Source organism: Carassius carassius, chromosome 10 (assembly GCF_963082965.1).
Source record: "Carassius carassius chromosome 10, fCarCar2.1, whole genome shotgun sequence".
Classification (NCBI taxonomy): Eukaryota; Metazoa; Chordata; class Actinopteri; order Cypriniformes; family Cyprinidae; genus Carassius; species Carassius carassius.
In genome coordinates, this window is record NC_081764.1 from 27,911,094 (window position 1) to 27,930,405 (window position 19,312).

The 19,312-nt window shown below is 39.5% G+C and overlaps 1 protein-coding gene across 3 annotated transcripts in view; it reads left to right on the top strand.

Annotated features, from left to right (window-relative positions):
- LOC132152061 (protein TANC1-like) overlaps positions 1-19,312 on the top strand; it is a 97,974-nt gene that overhangs the window by 55,005 nt on the left and 23,657 nt on the right. For all 3 annotated transcript variants that reach the window (XM_059560713.1, XM_059560715.1, XM_059560714.1), the window contains exons 5-10: positions 5,642-5,763; positions 10,452-10,662; positions 12,152-12,424; positions 15,931-16,056; positions 16,728-17,012; positions 17,275-17,408. In XM_059560713.1, the coding sequence (XP_059416696.1) occupies positions 5,642-5,763; positions 10,452-10,662; positions 12,152-12,424; positions 15,931-16,056; positions 16,728-17,012; positions 17,275-17,408 (1,151 nt within the window). The remainder of the gene's footprint in view (positions 1-5,641; positions 5,764-10,451; positions 10,663-12,151; positions 12,425-15,930; positions 16,057-16,727; positions 17,013-17,274; positions 17,409-19,312) is intronic.

The following is a 19,312-nucleotide window of genomic DNA, read 5'->3' on the forward strand; positions in this document are numbered from 1 at the left end:
GGAAAACTGGGTCGGGCTTTCTGGGATGGTACTCAAATGGTTCAGGTCATACTTAGAAGGGAGAGGTTATTATGTGAGACTAGGAGAGCATAAGTCTAAGTGGACTTCCATGACATGCGGAGTCCCACAAGGGTCAATTCTTGCACCGCTCTTTTTTAGCCTGTATATGCTTCCCCTAAGTCAAATAATGAGAAAGAACCAAATTGCCTATCACAGCTATGCTGATGATACCCAGATTTACCTAGCCTTATCTCCAAATGACTACAGCCCAATTGACTCCCTCTGCCAATGCATTGATGAAATTAATAGTTGGATGTGCCAGAACTTTCTTCAGTTAAACAAGGAAAAAACTGAAGTCATTGCATTTGGAAACAAAGATGAAGTGTTCAAGGTGAATGCATACCTTAACTCTAGGGGTCAAACAACTAAAAATCAAGTCAGGAATCTCTGATTCTGGAGACAGACCTTAGTTTCAATAATCATGTCAAACCAGTAACTAAATCAGCATACTATCATTTAAAAAACATTGCAAGAATTAGATCTTTTGTTTCCAGCCAAGACTTGGAGAAACTTGTTCATGCCTTCATCACCAGCAGGGTGGACTATTGTAATGGGCTCCTCACCGGCCTTCCCAAAAAAGACCATTAGACAGCTGCAGCTCATCCAGAACGCTGCTGCTAGGATTCTGACTAGAACCAGAAAATCTGAGCATATCACACCAGTCCTCAGGTCCTTACACTGGCTTCCAGTTACATTTAGGATTGATTTTAAAGTACTTTTACTCGTATATAAGTCACTAAATGACCTAGGACCGAAATATATTGCAGATATGCTCACTGAATATAAACCTAACAGTGCACTCAGATCATTAGGATCGAGTCAGTTAGAAATACCAAGGGTTCACACAAAACAAGGGGAGTCCTCCTTTGGTTACTATGTCGCCCGCAGTTGGAATCAGCTTCCAGAAGAGATCAGATGTGCTAAAACACTGGTCACATTTAAATCTAGACTTAAAACTCATCTGTTTAGCTGTGCATTTATTGAATGAGCACTGTGCAATGTCCGAACTGATTGCAATATATATTTTCACTGTTTTTTTTTTATTTAATTTTACATAAAATCATTTTCTAACTGTTTTAAATTCATTTTAAATAAGTACAGTTTTAATCATTTTAAAAGTTTTAAAATTGCTTATTTTATTCTTGTTATTATTTTTCTTCATTACTATTTTACTTTCTTTTATGTAAAGCACTTTGAATTACCATTGTGTACGAAATGTGCTATATAAATAAACTTGCCTTGCCTTGCCTTGCCTAAATGGATTTGCAGCACAAAAAAATCGCTTTAATTTATTTTAAAATGGCAATCCATATACAGCTATGATCAGCTGTTCCTTCATCTTGGCTGAGCTTTCAACATTTTTACAGGAAAGGATGAAGCTGAATGTTTAGTTCTTGTCACATGACATGCGGTGCACTTGCGGCATTCAGAAAAGTTGAGATGTTTTTAACTCGATGCAGTGCGGACGCGCCTGGAAAAAACCCTCGTCACAAACATCTCAGGTTCCTCGACGAAAACATGAGAGAGGTAGTAAGAAAAAAACTTTTTGAATATTATCAGAACATTTTCCTTTATGCGAGTGGTGCGGATGCAGTCGCTGTCACCAATGATGAAGAGGATGCGGCAATGCCCACTCGTCGGAAAAGGCTGAGCCAGTTCTTCAGCAATGATTACAGAGAGTCTAGCCTAGACGAGTGGGAACAGTTCTTGCTGGAGCCATGTATTCCACAAAATGAGGATCGGATTCAGTGGTGAAACGAAAACCCAAAGCGCTTCACAAAACTTATTCACTTAGCACACCGTTATTTGTGATTCCCAACAACGTCTGTGCAGTCACAGCGCGTTTTCTTCGTGGCCGGCCTTATTGTTAACAGACTAAGGAGCCGACTTTCCCCTGATCATGTTTACATGCTCCTATTTCTTAACAAGAACATGTAAAACAATAAAAAAAGCAAAAAAGATTTGCTGACAGTTTAAAAGTTTAAAAGTTAAGTGTAGGCTACGTTCTACAATAGCCTAATTGCTGCAGACTGCTTTACGTTTTTTCTTTGTTCACTTTTTTTGTTGCTTTTAATCTACTTTTGTTTGTTTGCACGCATTGTTAAAGGTTTTCAGCTACAAAACACGATGTGTGATGTTCAAGCTTATTGTAAATGGTAAAATGTAAATGGTATTGTGTGTAAGCTTGTTCAAAATGACGGAAACAATAAATGTTGCTGAAAAAAAACGTCTGTCTCATTAAACTTAATTTAAATAAACGAATATTCGAATATTCGTTTTTTGTGAGCTCAAATATTCGAATGTGATATTTGCGGAAAACGCCCATCCCTAGTTTTTATTTGTGTGCGTCAGTCGTCCGTGAGGGGCTGACGCGCTGTTTTGTCTTTATTTTGTAATTAAAGTTTATATTTGATTGTCCGCCAGTTCCCGCCTCCTCCTTCTCGTGATCATGGAGTTTTAATGCGTTACATGCTCTATGTGAACCCAGAATGAAAATTAGCAGTATGAGCACGCATGAGTTCAGATTCAGAACATGCTGAAGTAAGACATCTACTCTGAGCCAATCATAACATTCTGACGCAAATGACACATGTACTTTGCGCTGTGTAGTTCGTTTTGAAGTTGCCTAATACGATGTCCATTTTATGAATGTGAATGTCTGACACAAAAATTTAAACATCAGCAAAAACCATGACCGCATATACCCCTCCATTTACAAATGCAAACAATTAGAATGACTGGCACTGAATGAGAAGATCAGCATATGAATGAGACTTAAAAATGTTTTTTTTGCAGTTGCTAGGTGGTTACTTGCAAGTGCAAAGTAATATGGTATCAGGGATGAAACTTTATCGGCCATATTAAGCTGTTTTCAATATTGATATGAAATGTTTCTTGAGCACCATATGAGCAAATTAGAATGATTTCTTAAGGATCATGTCACACTGGTGACTTGTCAAATATTCAGCTTTGCCATGAGCATGTGTTGGGGTGTGTGTGTGTGTGTGTGTGTATACACTCACCAGCCACTTTATTAGGTACACCTGTTCAATTGCTTGGTAGAAATTGCTAATCAGCCAATGGATGGCAGTAACTCAATGCATTTAGGCATATAGATGTTGTGAAGTCGACTTGCTGAAGTTCAAACCGAGCATCAGAATGGGGAAGAAAGGGGATTTAAGTGACTTTGAACGTGGAATGGTTGTTGGTGCCAGACAGGCTTGTCTGAATATTTCAAAAACTGCTGATCTACTGGGACAACCATCCCTAGGGTTTACAGAGAATGGTCAGAAAAAAAGAAAATATCCAGTTAGCGGCAGTTGTGGATGAAAATGCCTTGTTGATGTCAGAGGTCCGAGGAGAATGGGTAGACTGGTTAGAGATGATAGAAAGGCAACAGTAACTCAAATAACCACTCATTACAACCAATGTATGCAGAATAACATCTCTGAACGCACAACATGTCGAACCCTGAAGCAGATGGGGTACAGCAGCAGAAGACCACAGGCTCACCAAAATCTTAAGTCTTGATTTCTGCTGCGACATTCAGATGGTAGGGTCAGAATTTGGTGTAAAGAACATGAAAGCATGGCTCCATTCTGCCTTGTCTCAGTGGTTCAGGCTGGTGGTGGTGTAATGGTGTGGGGGGATATTTTTTCTTGGCACACACTTTAGTACCAACTGAGCATTGTTTAAACGCCACGGCCTACCTGAGTGTTGTTGCTAACCATGTCCATCCCTTTATGACTACAGTGTACCCATCTTCTGATGGCTATTTTCACAGGATAATGTACCTTGTCACAAAGCTCAAATCATCTCAGTCTTGTTTCTTGAACATGACAATGAGTTCACTTTACTCAAATGGCCTCCACAGTCACCAGATGTCAATCCAATAGAGCAGTTTTGGGATGTGGTGGAATGGGAGATTCGCATCATGGATGTGCAGCCGACAGATCTGCAGCAACTGTGTGATGCTATCATGTCAATATGGACAAAAAATCTCTGAGGAATGTTTCCAACACCTTGTTGAATCTATGCCATGAAGAATTAAGGCAGTTCTGAAGGCAAAAAGGGGTCCAACCTGGTACTAATAAGGTGTACCTAATAAAGTGGCCAGTGAGTGTGTGTGTAAGTGAAAGTGAAAGTGAAGTGACATTCAGCCAAGTATGGTGACCCATACTCAGAATTTGTGCTCTGCATTTAACCCATCCGAAATGCACACACACAGAGCAGTGAACACACACACACACACTGTGAGCACACACCCGGAGCAGTGGGCAGCCATTTATTCTGCGGCGCCCGGGGAGCAGTTGGGGGTTCAATGCCTTGCTCAAGGGCACCTAAGTCGTGGTATTGAAGGTGGAGAGAGAACTGTACATGCACTCCCCCCACCCACAATTCCTGCCGGCCCGGGAATCAAACTCACAACCTTTCGATTGGGAGTCCGACTCTCTAACCATTAGGCCACGACTGTATATATATAATTCTGTTTTTTTTTACAGTTGATTCAGTAAACCTTACAGATTTTTATTTTATTGACATTCACATTGTATTTAATGCTCTTAATGTCAAGCATTTCTGAGTGAGACAGTATTCCGCTGAAAGTCTGTCAATCTATAATATTATTGGATGATATTTTCCCCCACCTACATGGCCTTGGTTGGATTAACAAAAAAAATTCTATTCACTAGAATAACATGCACTGATAAATCGTGTGCAACAAAACCAGAGAGATTAATTTAACATGTAATTTTGAGTTGATGTCTTTAATGTTTAGCCCAATTGGTCTCTTTTCCAAATCTAACTGATTTTCAACACGACTCAATGAACATCACTGAATTAAATCTCTAAAATGTCAGTATCTAACATTAAATTAATGTACAATGACTGTTTCTTTTTATGTCTGGCAATACAGAATTGTGGGATGGTGTTGCTGCACATGAGAAAGGGAGAGAATGAGTGAAAGTGCAAGTGTGTGTGTGTGTGTGTGTGTCTAGTCAGTTGTACTAGCCCAGTGATTGCAGTGAGCACGATCTCTGCTCATTCACATTCACACCCTGTCCTCTCTGTCTCACACACACAGTCTCTGAATGGATGGAAACTTGGTTGTCATGATAACCGTATCTCAAACCTAGGCTTTCTGAAGCTGTGTGGAGCACTGTAAACACTGTGCGTTGTACTACAGAGCGAGAGATACAGGGCAACAGAGAGGAGGGGGAGAGAGGGAGGGAGGGATTGAGACAGAGAGAGAGAGATGTGAGAGGGAGGGTAGGAGATTGTGAGAGAGCAGAGGAGACTGTGAAAGGCAGCGAGAGGAGAGGAAAGGAGAGCACAGGAAGTGCCACACCAGTCCTTTGGATCTTGGTGAGTTAGAACAGATTTGCCATACGTCCTGGAGGAATAGCGTTGAATATGTAATTAGACTGAATGTAGGGTTTGAATGTTAATGTGGTCAAGTAGGTGTATTGTCAATGTGAATGTATCCTTTGTTTGTTTGGGTACCTGTAGACATGCTGCTTTTGGGTGTGGGCTTTTTGTGTGCATCCTCCCCTAACCTTTGTGATGGTGTATATGTGTGCAGAGCTGCTCTCGCCGACTGAGTCTGGCTCCTCCCAGGCTGTCCAGGAGCTCATGACACGGTTGGGCTTCCTGCTGGGAGACGCCATCCCCACCTCATCACAAACAAACATGGAGGAGAAACAGGTAAGCATGAACCCTACAGGTCTAAACACCCAAACTCTGAAAGACATGCAATCTGATACACAAACAACCTGCCTGCTGCATCACGTCACCAAAGATTGCAAGATTAGGATGATAACATCCTTAGAAAGAGGACACAGCCTCTGAATTTTCTTTTCATTCAGGTTACATGCAATCAGCCTTAGATACTAGAGGTCATTTATCAGAGAGATAGATTACACTGCTGGAGCTGTTTTGCCCTCAGAATCACACTTTCACTTCAGACACAGTACTGGAAGAGCTTTTTTTTTAGATTCCATTTGGTTGGTCGTACTCTTGATTCACTGCTGGAAGATTGATTTTTAATAAAACTTTGCAGGAGAAATGCAATTTATATTTAAATTGGTGCTTACATGATGAAAAGGGGCTGTGGCATTTGCTTTAGCCAAAAAGGTGGGGAAACTTCAGCCCTCCAAATTTGTTTTATCCAACTATCTGCCAGTGGGGATACAAAAGTCTGGACATACAATCTGTAGTTTTCTCAAAAGCTGTCAAAAGTCATAAGGATGGTGCTTTTTGCTGACCAATAAAATGGGAGATTTGGATGCAGGTGACACATGGAGAAAGAGTACACTTTAATTTACATATACTACCAACATTGTAAGTGACTTAGATTCAAGATAAACAAAGCTGTATTTAAAATAAGCTGTTTAGTTATCTTATTTGTTTATTTAAAGCTGTGTTTGTTTGACGTTTTCACTCGACTTGTGCTTTGTGTTTTTTATTGTATAGCTGTAATATACTAATTCCTGATTAGTAAAATCTAACTTTGATCTTCGTTCAGCATCTTTTTTTGATGGTGTGTTCACATCATCAAACAGTAGGTACACCATACAGAGGTTTTGAGGCATTTATCTGGGATCTAAGTCGCTCTTAAGAGGCTTATGTAGCATTTTATAGATTGCTGCACACAAAGCTATTAGTTGCTGAATTCATCCACAAGCATGCTTCATCAGTCATGTTTTATAACAAATGAGAAGCTGCTTTCTGATTGGCCAGTTTCTGACTTTCCCTTCTGGCTTTTCAAATGCAACGCATTAAGTATGAATGCTGGTTTCTGCGTGTTTGCTGCTTTGTACGTGCATAGCTGCTTTATAAGGGGAAAAACCATCTTGATGTGGAGAAGCACCCTGGAGATGTTGCTGCCCAGTGAGTAATGCAGTTTCTCCGCGGGAAAACGAATGATGCGGGTGGAGCAATAGTGTCTCTCTTACGCACGCTCATCTGACGCTATTGCAGCACTAGAAATTATTGAACAGGTGCATGAAGCTCTACCTGAAAGCTTGAGCTCTGCTTTACTCTGATGTGTGTGTGTGTGTGTGTGTGTGTGCGTGCGTGGAGATAATATTTTTCATTGGTGAGCGGCTGGCAGGCAACAGTTCTCTGGGGACCAGGGCTCCGGTACACTGATTCCCCTCACACACACACCATCACACTCCCTGACCTATATGAAGTACGGAGAGAGGTAAGAGGAGAGGACAGAGTAGTATCTAGGGTTTGATGTACTCTCCACGATATTAAAATAAGAGTCGAGCAGAAATGTTCTTTCTGCTGGTTTATGCTCAGTAAGCACTTCCTTTAGATATGCAGCAGGTAGGATACCCATAATTTCTCACACACCAACATTCATGTGCTAGTTCTTTGTGCTAATCTGCATTCAGGTCTTCTGGTCCTTTTTAAAGCATTGGTTCTCAACCAGGGGCCTGACCACAGGATGACTTCGATTTTAAGTTGACATATTACTATTACTATTAATATAATAAAAAAAAATCTGACTTGATCAAACACACACACACACACAAAATAAAGATGTAATAAGTTTTTATTGTAGGACAAACAGTTCTTTAAACTTCTGGAGTCACAAACTTAATCATGGTTAATTAATTTAATATATAAATAGTAGCTCTGTCATAATTAAAGCAGAAATGCCCCCAAAAATATCTTGACTTATATTGGCTTTAACCCTCTGAGGTCTAAGGGTATTTTTGGGGCCTGGAGAAGTTTTGTCATGTCCTGACATTTGTGCTTTTTTCAGTTGCTTATAAACATCTAAATGCCTAAAGTCTAATATCACTGTAATCAGCACAAACTGTGCTATAATAATATGTGAGCAGCATGTATGTACATGATTGTGTTTTTGAGAAAAAAAAATGTTATGCGTGGTTCGTGAAAAACTAAAAATTGTAAATCACTTGAATAAGGCCATAAAACACATACAGAACATTGGTTCCCGGGACTTTTGAGAACTTTTTCTTTCTAAATTATGTGAAAATCATCTTGTTTACTCACTCACAGAAAACAATACATTGATTTAAATTTTCTAAGACACTTTTTGTGTAGAAAGGGTCTATGCGAGAGGGCGTGAACTATCAGCATTATGTTGTGATTTACACCTGAGAAGACAAAGGCCCACATAATGAGCTGCAGAGTTACAAGAAAGAATCTGAGGACAAAATAAATGTATATAATGTTATGTTTGTAGTTTATTTAGAATATATTTAATTATCCCACAAAATAATTTAATATTCACTTACGAGTGCAGGTAAACAGTTTATTAGGAACAATCAAAGCTGACTTTCAAAGCTGAATTTTTTGCATCATTACTCCAGTCACACAATCCTTCAGAAATCCTTTTAACAATCTGATTTTCTACAAAAACAAAACATTTATTGTTGTTATTATTATTATTATTATTATTATTAATGTGGAAAAGAGCTGAGAATATTTTTTCTGTATTTTATTTTGTGAAAGTGAGTAAAAAAGTGAGTGACGTGACATTCAGCCAAGTATGGTGACCCATACTCAGAATTTGTGCTCTGCATTTAACCCATCCGAAATGCACACACACAGAGCAGTGAACACACACACACACTGTGAGCACACACCCGGAGCAGTGGGCAGCCATTTATGCTGCGGCGCCCGGGGAGCAGTTGGGGGTTCGATGCCTTGCTCAAGGGCACCTAAGTCGTGGTATTGAAGGTGGAGAGAGAACTGTACATGCACTCCCCCCACCCACAATTCCTGCCGGTCCGGGACTCGAACTCACAACCTTTCGATTGGGAGTCCGACTCTCTAACCATTAGGCCACGACAACCATTTTCCACGATGTGGAAAAGAGCTGAGAATATTTTTTCTGTATTTTATCTTTGATAAATGGAAAGAACAGCATTTTTTCAGTTTGTTACTTTTGTTACAGTTACATTTATTTGTTACATTTATATTATTTACATCACGCTTTTGTATGGTATAGTGTATATTGTTATAAAAACTTCATAATGTTTCACTTGATTATACATTTAGTCAGGAATTATAGTTTGGAAAAAGTCTAACTAGTAAAATGTTTACACATTATGTGAAACATAATACAAGTATATAAATAAATAAAAAGAGACTTGCTCATGTTTATAAACTCTGCTGAATAAAGCGCTTCATTGTTTTTTCTGAGGAAATCCAAAACTCAAATCCTGAGGTAATCCACATCACATCTTCTTGGGGTGAATGATGTCTTACTCCTCATATCGCGAAGCAAACAGTAAAATAAAAAAACTTGAAGAACAGTCTTGTTGCGATGTCTTCTGTTGTGTACGCGTATTCAAGCCGCGCGCTTCAGTGAAACATTAGAATCTGAATAGTGCTTTCAGCGCGGGGGCGTGGTCGCATTAGAAGATAATGAAGGGAGACGTGAAAAACGGACATCGCGTTGTTTTCATATGGATTACTTTATCACAGAATATTTGTTTTTGGTAGCACTTTTTAGTTTAAAAGCAGACATGTCAAGCTTTCTATAGATATATAGCTCATGTCTCTTTGTTGAGTATTCACTGAGTTACAGTTCATTTTAATGATCCGTTTGTAAATGAAGATCAGCACAGACAAAGGCTGCAGACAGCACTCCTTGTTTGTTATCTTTATTTTATAAATGCACAAAGTTTTGTTGTTATTATGTCTGTATACAAAAAAACTAGACCCTTTACAGATTCGATTGATGTATTGCTCTTATCTGTATGATCAAATCTGAAAGTATAATTTAAGTTATTTTCGTGGTTATCAGGAGAAAATGCATCATCACGCGTATATGCGTGAATCGACTCCAAAGGTTTAAAAGTTGTGTTGTAGAATGGGGCCTTTGAGTCAAAGAAGGTTGAGAACCATTGAACCACCAAGTCAACCTGATACACTTTGCAACCAGTTTTATTTCCGTAAAGATGTATTTGTTTAAAATGACTTAACTTGTTTTGACTGGAAAGTTGCCATCACTGATGTTTTTTTTTTTTTTTTACAACACCAGGATTAAGAAACATTTATTTCCAACAGCGTTTTCCTTTATTTTTTTAAACACTGGTAAAATACAGATGTACATTTGTCTGTGTGTTGGTTACTGTTGCTGTTACAGGGCTATATCTGTTTCTAAAAGCATCTTATTGGTTGCTTATATTGGAACAAAAGCAAACTGGAGGTCTTGGAGTATTTTTGGCCTTGCCCTTGTATGGACATGAGAGCTGAGTTTAACAGTTTCCATCTATCACTTTATCTCCTTGCTCCGTTTTTCCTCTTATCTCTTTTTTTCCTTCATGCAGTGTTTATTTATTTATATATTTATGTATTGTTTTTGCTTCATTCCTCACTCTCTCTCTCTCTCTGTCACTCTGTAGTGTATAGTGTCCAGTCAAGGCGTGAGTCCTTGCTCCACATTGACCAGCAGTACGGCGTCTCCCAGCGCTGAGAGCCCCTGTTCCACCTTACCTGAGACCTCCTCCATCAGCAGGGCTCCTGTCATCTGCTCCAGCTCCTGCTCCACTGCCACTTCCACCGTCATCACCACCCCCAGCTCCACCCTGGAGAGCAAAGACAGCGGGATCATAGGTAACATCTACCGCCCTACTTATCAAAGTCCTCCTTTATCTCAAATTCCAACATTGTTTGCTACCATTTATCCAACAACTGCTTACAGCATATACTGTAGGCTCCATACAAACTTTGTTTTGTCGAGAATTTCAGAGTTAAGTCTATTTCACATTGAACACAAATCAAAAAGAGAAACAACTCACTGATGAATGGTCTATTCAAGCCAAGCGGGAATGCATATCTGTCGGGCTGAATTAAAAGCTGGTCTGCCATCAAAAGCACAAGAGGAAATGTTCAGTACTTTGTTTCATTTTTGTTTCTGAAATTACAGAAATTACATTTAACTAAATTCAAGTGTTTTTTGTTTGGTAGATTTTAATAATCAAAGTTCAGCAGGAAAAATGCTTAAATGCATAAAATGTTAAAAAATTAAAATTATTTTTCATCTTTTGAGAGAAATTAGTTTTTTTTCTTATAAAAGGTATTTGATGCAAAAGTGTGCTTGTGTATGGAATATTTTTTGCAAACAGCTTGTTAATCATGCCTTATATAGGTTTGTGAGATACAAACATTTTATTTTGAGTGAATTTTGCAAAGTCCGCAGTAGCTCCACTTCAATCTTCAATGCCTGCTCTGAGCCTGGTGATCAAAGAGATAGTTCACCCTAAAATGACCCTCATGCCTTCCCAGATATACATGACTTTCTTCATAAGAACACAAAGATCTCAGTTTCTCTGAGTACTTATAATGTAAACTGCTGAACTGTGATTGGTCTATATTCAAAATACATAGTTTAGACTTCGAGTACTTGAGTTAATTCTTTTTATAGTACATCTCAGAGTTCTATACTGCTCTTCTATTTTTCCCAGATCTGTGTTTATGAGTTTTCAACATCCCTAACATGTTACAGCACATTTGGAGATACTGACAAGTGTGTGTGTGTTTATGCACGACTGACTTTTCTGCACCACCAAAAAACAGCACCAGGACTGTGAGGAAGAGAGGAAGTGACTAGACTTCCTGTGACTGACTTATCAAAGCTGTTTATTGTTTGTTAACTTTCTTGAAGTGTTTTTGTTGGCCTGTGCTGTTAATGCTCATGAGTCTGAGATACGCTCTATCAAAAACTGAGACGGCGTTGTGTCATTATTTGAGGTCTGCCGGAGGTTTCTTGAAGTAGGACATCAGTAGGGTTTTTTAAAGCCCAAAATAGTGTTTTTCTATTTGGTTGCGGCAAAGAAAGGTCAAAGACAACTGCATTAAAGCAAAACGTCTGACAGCAATTACCTGGATGAGTCCTATCTGATGTTCTTACACTCAAAGATCATTGTTTGTTTACCATCTCTCCAAAACTACCTTTGATGGTTAATTCCTGTTTTCTTTTCAGTGATGTTCTGGTTTGACCTTCTGTGTCGTTCTCTCCTCTTGTGTCCTTCCCATTAATGTCTGGCCCCTCCCCCCATACTTCATTCACCTTCATCTCTCTCTCTTTCTCTCCATCCTGCAGCAACAGTCACCAGTTCCAGCGAGAATGAAGAGCGCTGTGGCTCTAGTCTGGAGTGGGCGAAAGATGGCAGTGTGGGTGTAAGGGGCGAGAGCGGGCATAGCGCTCATCCGCCCTGCACTCCCATCACCCCAGAGGAGCCGGTGGTGTCTGGTGAAGCCCAGCTGAGGACAGACACCACAGAAGGGGCAACTCCCGTCATGACATCACCTGTGGATGGACCAATCACGTACCACAGCACTTCTTTGGTTATGCCACGTCCAAATTCTGTGGCAGGTGAGTAATGAATCATCAAAAAGGCTTCATTCATTTGATCAAAATCAGCAATACTGTGAAAATTACAATTTAAAAAAATATATATATATATATTTTTTTAAATCTATTTTTAAATGTAATTTATTAAATCACAAATCTGAATATTTAGTCTTAAGTGTCACTTGATGCTTCAGAAATCATGCTCAAAAATGTTTCCTCTTTATCAGTGTTGAAAACACTTGTGCTGCTTAATATTTTTCAGGTTTCCTTGATAAAAACAAAGATCAATGAATGTCATTTATCGGAAATAGTTTTTTGTAGGAAATAGTGTAAATGTCTTTATGCTCTCTTTTGATCAGTTTAATGCATTTTTGCCAAAGAAAAAGAAACCTAACTGACCTCAAAAAAAAAAAATTGTCTTCAAGCTAGCTAGTCAAGGTTTGCAGCTGGTTGCCGATTTCTGTGTGTGTTTTGAATGAGTCTGTTGCTGGTCTCTTTAACACAGTAGCATGTCCTGGAAGGGAAAAGCTCAGTGCACAATATGTCGCCTGGCTGCCTCTCCTCTCCGCTCTGCAAGCGGGTGGCTTTGATTTCCTCTTGCTGTAAAGCTAAATAGAGAAATTGCTGTCAGATATACAGATTGACTCCAACAAAGCAAAATATCTCGCCATGTGCCTGTCTGTGGTGATCTTTGTCCTACAGAGTATTGAAAAAGGAAGCTAACGTATTTATATCTGTGCAGCTTCAAATGGCTGAATCATGATTTTGCATTTGAGTCCCTCCACAAACAAATGCAACGTGATAAATGACAAACATCATCCCTGTGTTCATGCCCTTCTGCAGAGATTATGGGTTCAAGCAGATTAGATTATGAGTGTACAGGAATGAGTGGAATTGGAGGGGTGTAGTGTGGTGGGCAATGAAAAAGATGAATGAAATGAGCCATTGATGGATTGAATGTTGATTAATGGATGAATTATGATTGAATTGTACACTCTCTGAAAAAAGGTAGCTTTGACTTGCCTCAACACACCTGCCTGGAAGTTTCTAGTATGCCTACCGTATTTTTCAGACTATAAGTCGCACTTTTTTCATAGTTTGGCTGGTCCTGCGACTTAAAGTCAGGTGTGACTTATTTTTCAAAATTAATTTGACATGAACCGACAGAAATGAACTAAGAGAAAACATTACCGTCTACAGCCGCGAGAGGGCGCTCTATGCTGCCAGAGATATTGCTCAGTGCTCCTGTAGTCTACACGGAAAACACAGAGCGCCCTCTCGCGGCTGTAGACGGTATTGTTTTCTCTTGGTTCTTGGTTCTAAATAAATGCGACTTATAGTCCGGTGCGACTTATATATGTTTTTTTCCTCGTCATGATGTCTTTTTGGAATGATGCGACTTATACTCAGACTTATAGTCCAAAAAAAATGGTAGTAATGCTGCCTTCACGCCTTCAGCTCTAGGCAGGGGTCTCCAAACTCAGTACAGTGTCCTGCAGAGTTTAGCTCCAATTCTAATTAAACACACCTGAACCAGCTAATTATGATCTTAAGCGGCCTTCACGCTATGTCTTACTTACCAAAATTCCGAGATGACAACATGTGACATTCTACTCTGAGCTGAATTATGTGTTTCTATAGCAACAGTCTCAACGCCAAAGCCTTCACATGCTACACAACTCATAATTACAACTTGTAAGCTCTCAATGTTCTATGTTCAAAGTCGAGCAGCGACTTTGAACATGTAACTGATGTACCACCTGACCACCACCATGTTCATTTAGCCGCTACCTTTGAGTTCATGGGCAGATCAGTGTAGAATGTCACATTTTGTCATCTCAGAATTTTGGTAAGTAAGACATGGCGTGAAGGCAGCTTAAGATCATAATTAGCTGGTTCAGGTGTGTTTAATTAGAATTGGAGCTAAACTCTGCAGGAGACTGTACTGAGTTTGGAGACCCCTGCCTAGAGCTGAAGATCTTTGCCCGAACCCGACGAGACCCGACGGGTTCGGGCTTAATTTATATCATCTTATGCGGGCTCGGGCCGGGCTCGGGCTTGCGCTCCGGTTTGCGAGGTAAACGAGCGTTCATCTGATATGTTTCGATTAGCGCGAGAAAGATGCAAAAATGGATGCTGAGTAGGTGAAACGGAGGCTTGCCCCTGGGGATTACGTTTTGGTTGCACCAGCAACTAAAGCAAAGTCTGAGGTGTGGAAAAGTTTTGACCATGTTTATAATGAGAATAATGAGTGAATAATGACGCACCATCAGTGAGCGCAGGATCGCACTGAAGACATCTACAGTGGATTCAATAATTTTCCTCCACAAAAACATGTAGGCTTAGCCTAATCTCTGTGAGTAAAGGTTTTTCAAATGATAACTAAATATTCATTGAGTCTTAAATGCATAATGTGGACAGAGTATTTACACTAATGTTGGCATTATTCTTTTATTAAATGTCAGCTGCTAATGGCGAAGCAAATCCGGCAGAGCCTTTATCTTAATTTCGTTATTGCCAAATACCCATCTTAATTTAAAAATTATGTTAATTTAATTTGTTAAAAAAGACTTGTCTTTATTGGTGCGTTAGTCTATTTATAGGCTAAATGAGCCTATGTCTATTTAGAGTGCTGAGATGTTAAGATGTCACAGAGGACTTATTTTATGTACTTGTCGGGCTCGGGTCCTGTCAGGACTAACTTTTATGGCCAGATTACAGCTCTACCCCTGCCCTAAAGGGTGTATATTGGTACTTTAGAGGTACATGTTAGTACTCAAAGTCAGGGCCGTATTAAGACAGTGTGGTGCCCCCCCCCCCAAAAAAAAATACGTCATGAAAAGGAAAAAATCACATATAAGCCACACTGGACTATAAGTTGCATTTATTTAGAACCAAGAACCAAGAGAAAGCATTACCATCTACAGCTGCGAGAGGGCGCTCTATGTTTTCATTGTAGACTACAGGAGCGCTGAGCAGCATAGAGCGCCCTCTCGCAGCTGTAGACGGTAATGTTTTAACTTTAACTTCAGTGGTAAACAGGGAGAGAGTGCAGTCAATCGCTTCTGTGTCATTGTCGTCCTGAGCTCGTTCTTCAGTCGTTTAAAAGAAAAACTTTAGATCCATGGAACATTTTGAATTATAGCTAAACGTCTAGTGTCCAAAACCAGGACTGATTACCAGGGCCCAAACGAAGAGAGGGCCCTTGAAAAGTCTGGAATATATATTTTCGGAGGGGGGGGGGGGGGGGAAATAGGACTGCCTATGCATAGTGCCCGGGATCTTGTGCAGCACCCTGTATACTTATACTTGTTTTTCCTTCTCTAAACTCTGTTAAGACTGTGTGTGTGTGTGTGTGTGTGTGTATGTGGATGAATTGGGGTGGGTGGGGGTTTTGGGTACACGTGTTCCTCCACACACAGCGGCAGAATGTGTTTGTTCTTCACAGAGATCACAGAGGTGGCATGTAATCTCTCTGCTGTCTGTGAGCCAAACACAACCCTAAATGACTCTCTTTCTCTCTGCAGCCACTAGCAGTACTAAACTGGAGGAGCTGCGGTATCTGGATGAACAAAGGAATGCTCCCCAGCGCTCCTCCATGCGTTTACAGTGGCATGGAGCTCATACAGGGGGCCGCAGTCAAGAATCTAAAGGTGCTGACTAACCGCTACAACTGACAAAATTAACTGAAAAATGCATTTAACCTTCAGAATGTGACATACATCTGACATGTATAAGGGGCATTTATAAAGAAAATGAATGGGGAGTTTGGACTCCATTTTATGTTTTAATTTCAAGCAATTCAAGGCCTTATGATTCATTCTTACGATTCATTTCATTTGAAATATGTTCTACATTGATTTGCCTATGTGAATTGTGTGTGTGTCTGTCTGTGTGTGGTTTATTTTAAATGGTTAGTTCACCCAAAAATTGCCCCATGATTTACTCACCCTATTCCTAGATGGAATTATATATAAAAAAAGAAATTGTGGTTTATAAAGGCCTTCTGAGCAGAATCAATGACTTTTTCTAATGACAGTTTCCATATTTAAAACTTATTTAAACCGTAATTTCTAGCTTCCACTGTAATACACTTGTATTCCAGCGGATGATGTAGGACGTAGGCAGAGTAAAAGCTCTAGTGAGAAGTGATGAATGTGGAAGCACAGAGGAGAGATCAACAAATAATATAACTCTATTTGCATTTGTCTGAAAGAAGAAAGTCATATATACATAGGATGGCTTGAGGGTGAGTAAATCATGGGGTAATTTAAATTTTTGGGTAAACTATCCCTTTAACACCTGTGTTGTTTGAATCCTGCAGCTCGTCTCACGCCCTACAAACCAGTGGATATCATGCTCAAACCCCTGCTGTTTGAGGTGCCCAGCGTCTCTATGGATGCAGTGTTTGTGGGTCGTGATTGGCTGTTTCAGCGGCTGGAGGAGGTGCTTACGGGGGGAGGAAATGCCGGTGAGGGTAAAGGGGCTGTCATCATAGGTAACGTCGGTTTGGGAAAGACAGCAGTGATCTCAAAGCTGGTGGCTCTCAGTTGTCATGGTGGACGAATGAGACAGATTGCTTCCAACAGCCCTGAAGCTACACCCCAGAGTAAGATGTACTTTAGGAATAGTTTCACTTTTTGTATTTACTCATAATATTGCAAAACTAATATAAAAAAGGTAGAAATCTGAAGACATGCTGGTTTTTGATATCCGTATCTTTCAACTTCTGGTTCACATGGACTCAAGGTTTTCAATGAATATGTAAACTTCAACTGAGATGTGTTAGTATCTCAGATTTTCAGACCTGCAATACGTATATGCATTGAATTTATGTAAAATAACGTGAATTTTGTGTGTTTGTGTTGTAGATCGAGGAGCTGATGCTCATCAAACCAATCAGCTGAACCCCCCCTCACAGAGTCCCCTCCACAGCAACAGCTGCCCCTCAACCCCAGACACACACCGGCACAGAGAGGGGGCAGTCAAACGCTTGGCTAGCAAGGTAAACACTTTAGACCTATTCAGACAGGACTAGTTTTCACTAAGTAGTAGTAGTAGTAGTAGCCCTTTATTGTCTCTAGTCACAAGTACCAGCGAAATTAGCCATCAACCTGTCCATACATACATACATACAATATGACAAGGGGGTAGACAGGACAGAAAGACAGGGAGTTGAGGAAGAAATACAGCATAACATTAGGAAAGTGAGGAGAAAAAAACAACACACAGACTATGCTCCTATTGGGAGTACAGTGTGAGAACAGGAAAAACACCTCGGCAACAAAGCACATAATCAATACAAACACACGACTTAGCAACTGGGGACGAAAATTGGGGGGTTGAGGTAATCCAGCGCAGGCAAGCAGCCATCCAGTCCATCAGCCCTATGGCGCTGGTCACAGACCCGCTTGACAGACAGGTGGTACAAAGCGGCGAAGGTGAGGGATGGGGGGTCCGGTAAATCCATGATACACAGACATAATTGTCCGTACCAACTTTGAAATAATGAATAAATTACATCAATACATAGTATATAAAAAAAAAGTTAAACATTTATTTTAAATTGCAATATTTTGAAATAAAAAAATGTGAATTTTGAAACTTTTTTGAGCGTACTTTGTTTCATTCCAACTTTCTGGGTAAAATAACATTTGATGGTCAAAAAAAAAATTAAAAGAGATTCCTATCTCTGAAACAGCTTGGAATGGCATCTGTAGATGTGTTAGATTTGATCTGCACTTTAATTAAGTGCTTTCCTTAATTATGTGAATAATTTTCTAATTATATTACATATATAATTATTGTTTATTTCAATGGGATTCATGACACGCATCTAAAAACACCCACTTCCAGACAATAAACCCTTTAAAAAATATATTTTTATGAAATCTTTTTGATTGGGCGATTTAAAAAAACAAAAAGGAAGCTCTTCAAAATTGTTTACAGCAAAATAAAGAGTTTCCACCGAGCAGCTCTCATGTTTATTTATTATATAAATACACATGATGTTTTGTGCAATGTTTTAGATGTGTCATTACAGAGTTTTAGATGTGTCACGACAGAGTTTTAGATGTGTCACGACAGAGTTTTAGATGTGTCACGACAGAGGCAAACTGCATGCCATATGCATATTCAACACTTTGCTCTGTGTGCCAGAATGTGTGCATGTTTTTCCATTTACATCTGGACCTGAACCTTCTCTGTTGAGTCTTCTAGTCACGTCTTTTTAATCAGCCATCTGTCAGTGGAAAGTCGTTTCAGGCCACAATTTCATTCTCACTTCTGTTCAGAAGCTTGGATTCTCCAGTATTTCAGAACGATTTGGGACTCATGATATTCAAACAAACTTGAAAGGGATTAAATCACGAAGAATCAGATTTTCCTTGATCTTTGAGATAAAAGAGCTCCATGTGCTTTGAAAACCTACAGTACTGCTACTTTCAGAACCTAAACTTCCTCCCCAGTGGATGAGCATTTAAACTAAGCTCCAAAATAGACTTATTCTGTAATGCTGTACCTCCTGCAGAGATAACCTTTTAAACACATGACTGCCCACATTGAAGCATTAATGACGTTTATTTGGCAATCAGAATCTTGGTGAAGAAATAAGGAGAGAGCAGGTTTGATCCTGTAACAGTGTAACGCATGGTTTACAACAAGAAAAACAATTTAAGGTGGAAAGAAACAAAATCTTTTGACCTTTAAAGGAATTTATCACCCAAAATTGAAAATTATCAACATTTACTCACGTATGACACTGTTCTGTGGAACAAAAGAGGGTTACATTTTGAATCTAAAATTAATATTATTAAGTATTCCATATGACTTTCCATATTCCAAGTCTTCTGGTCATATAAGCTTTGAAAATGGACTGAAATTTAATTCATTATTCACTTATAATCTTCC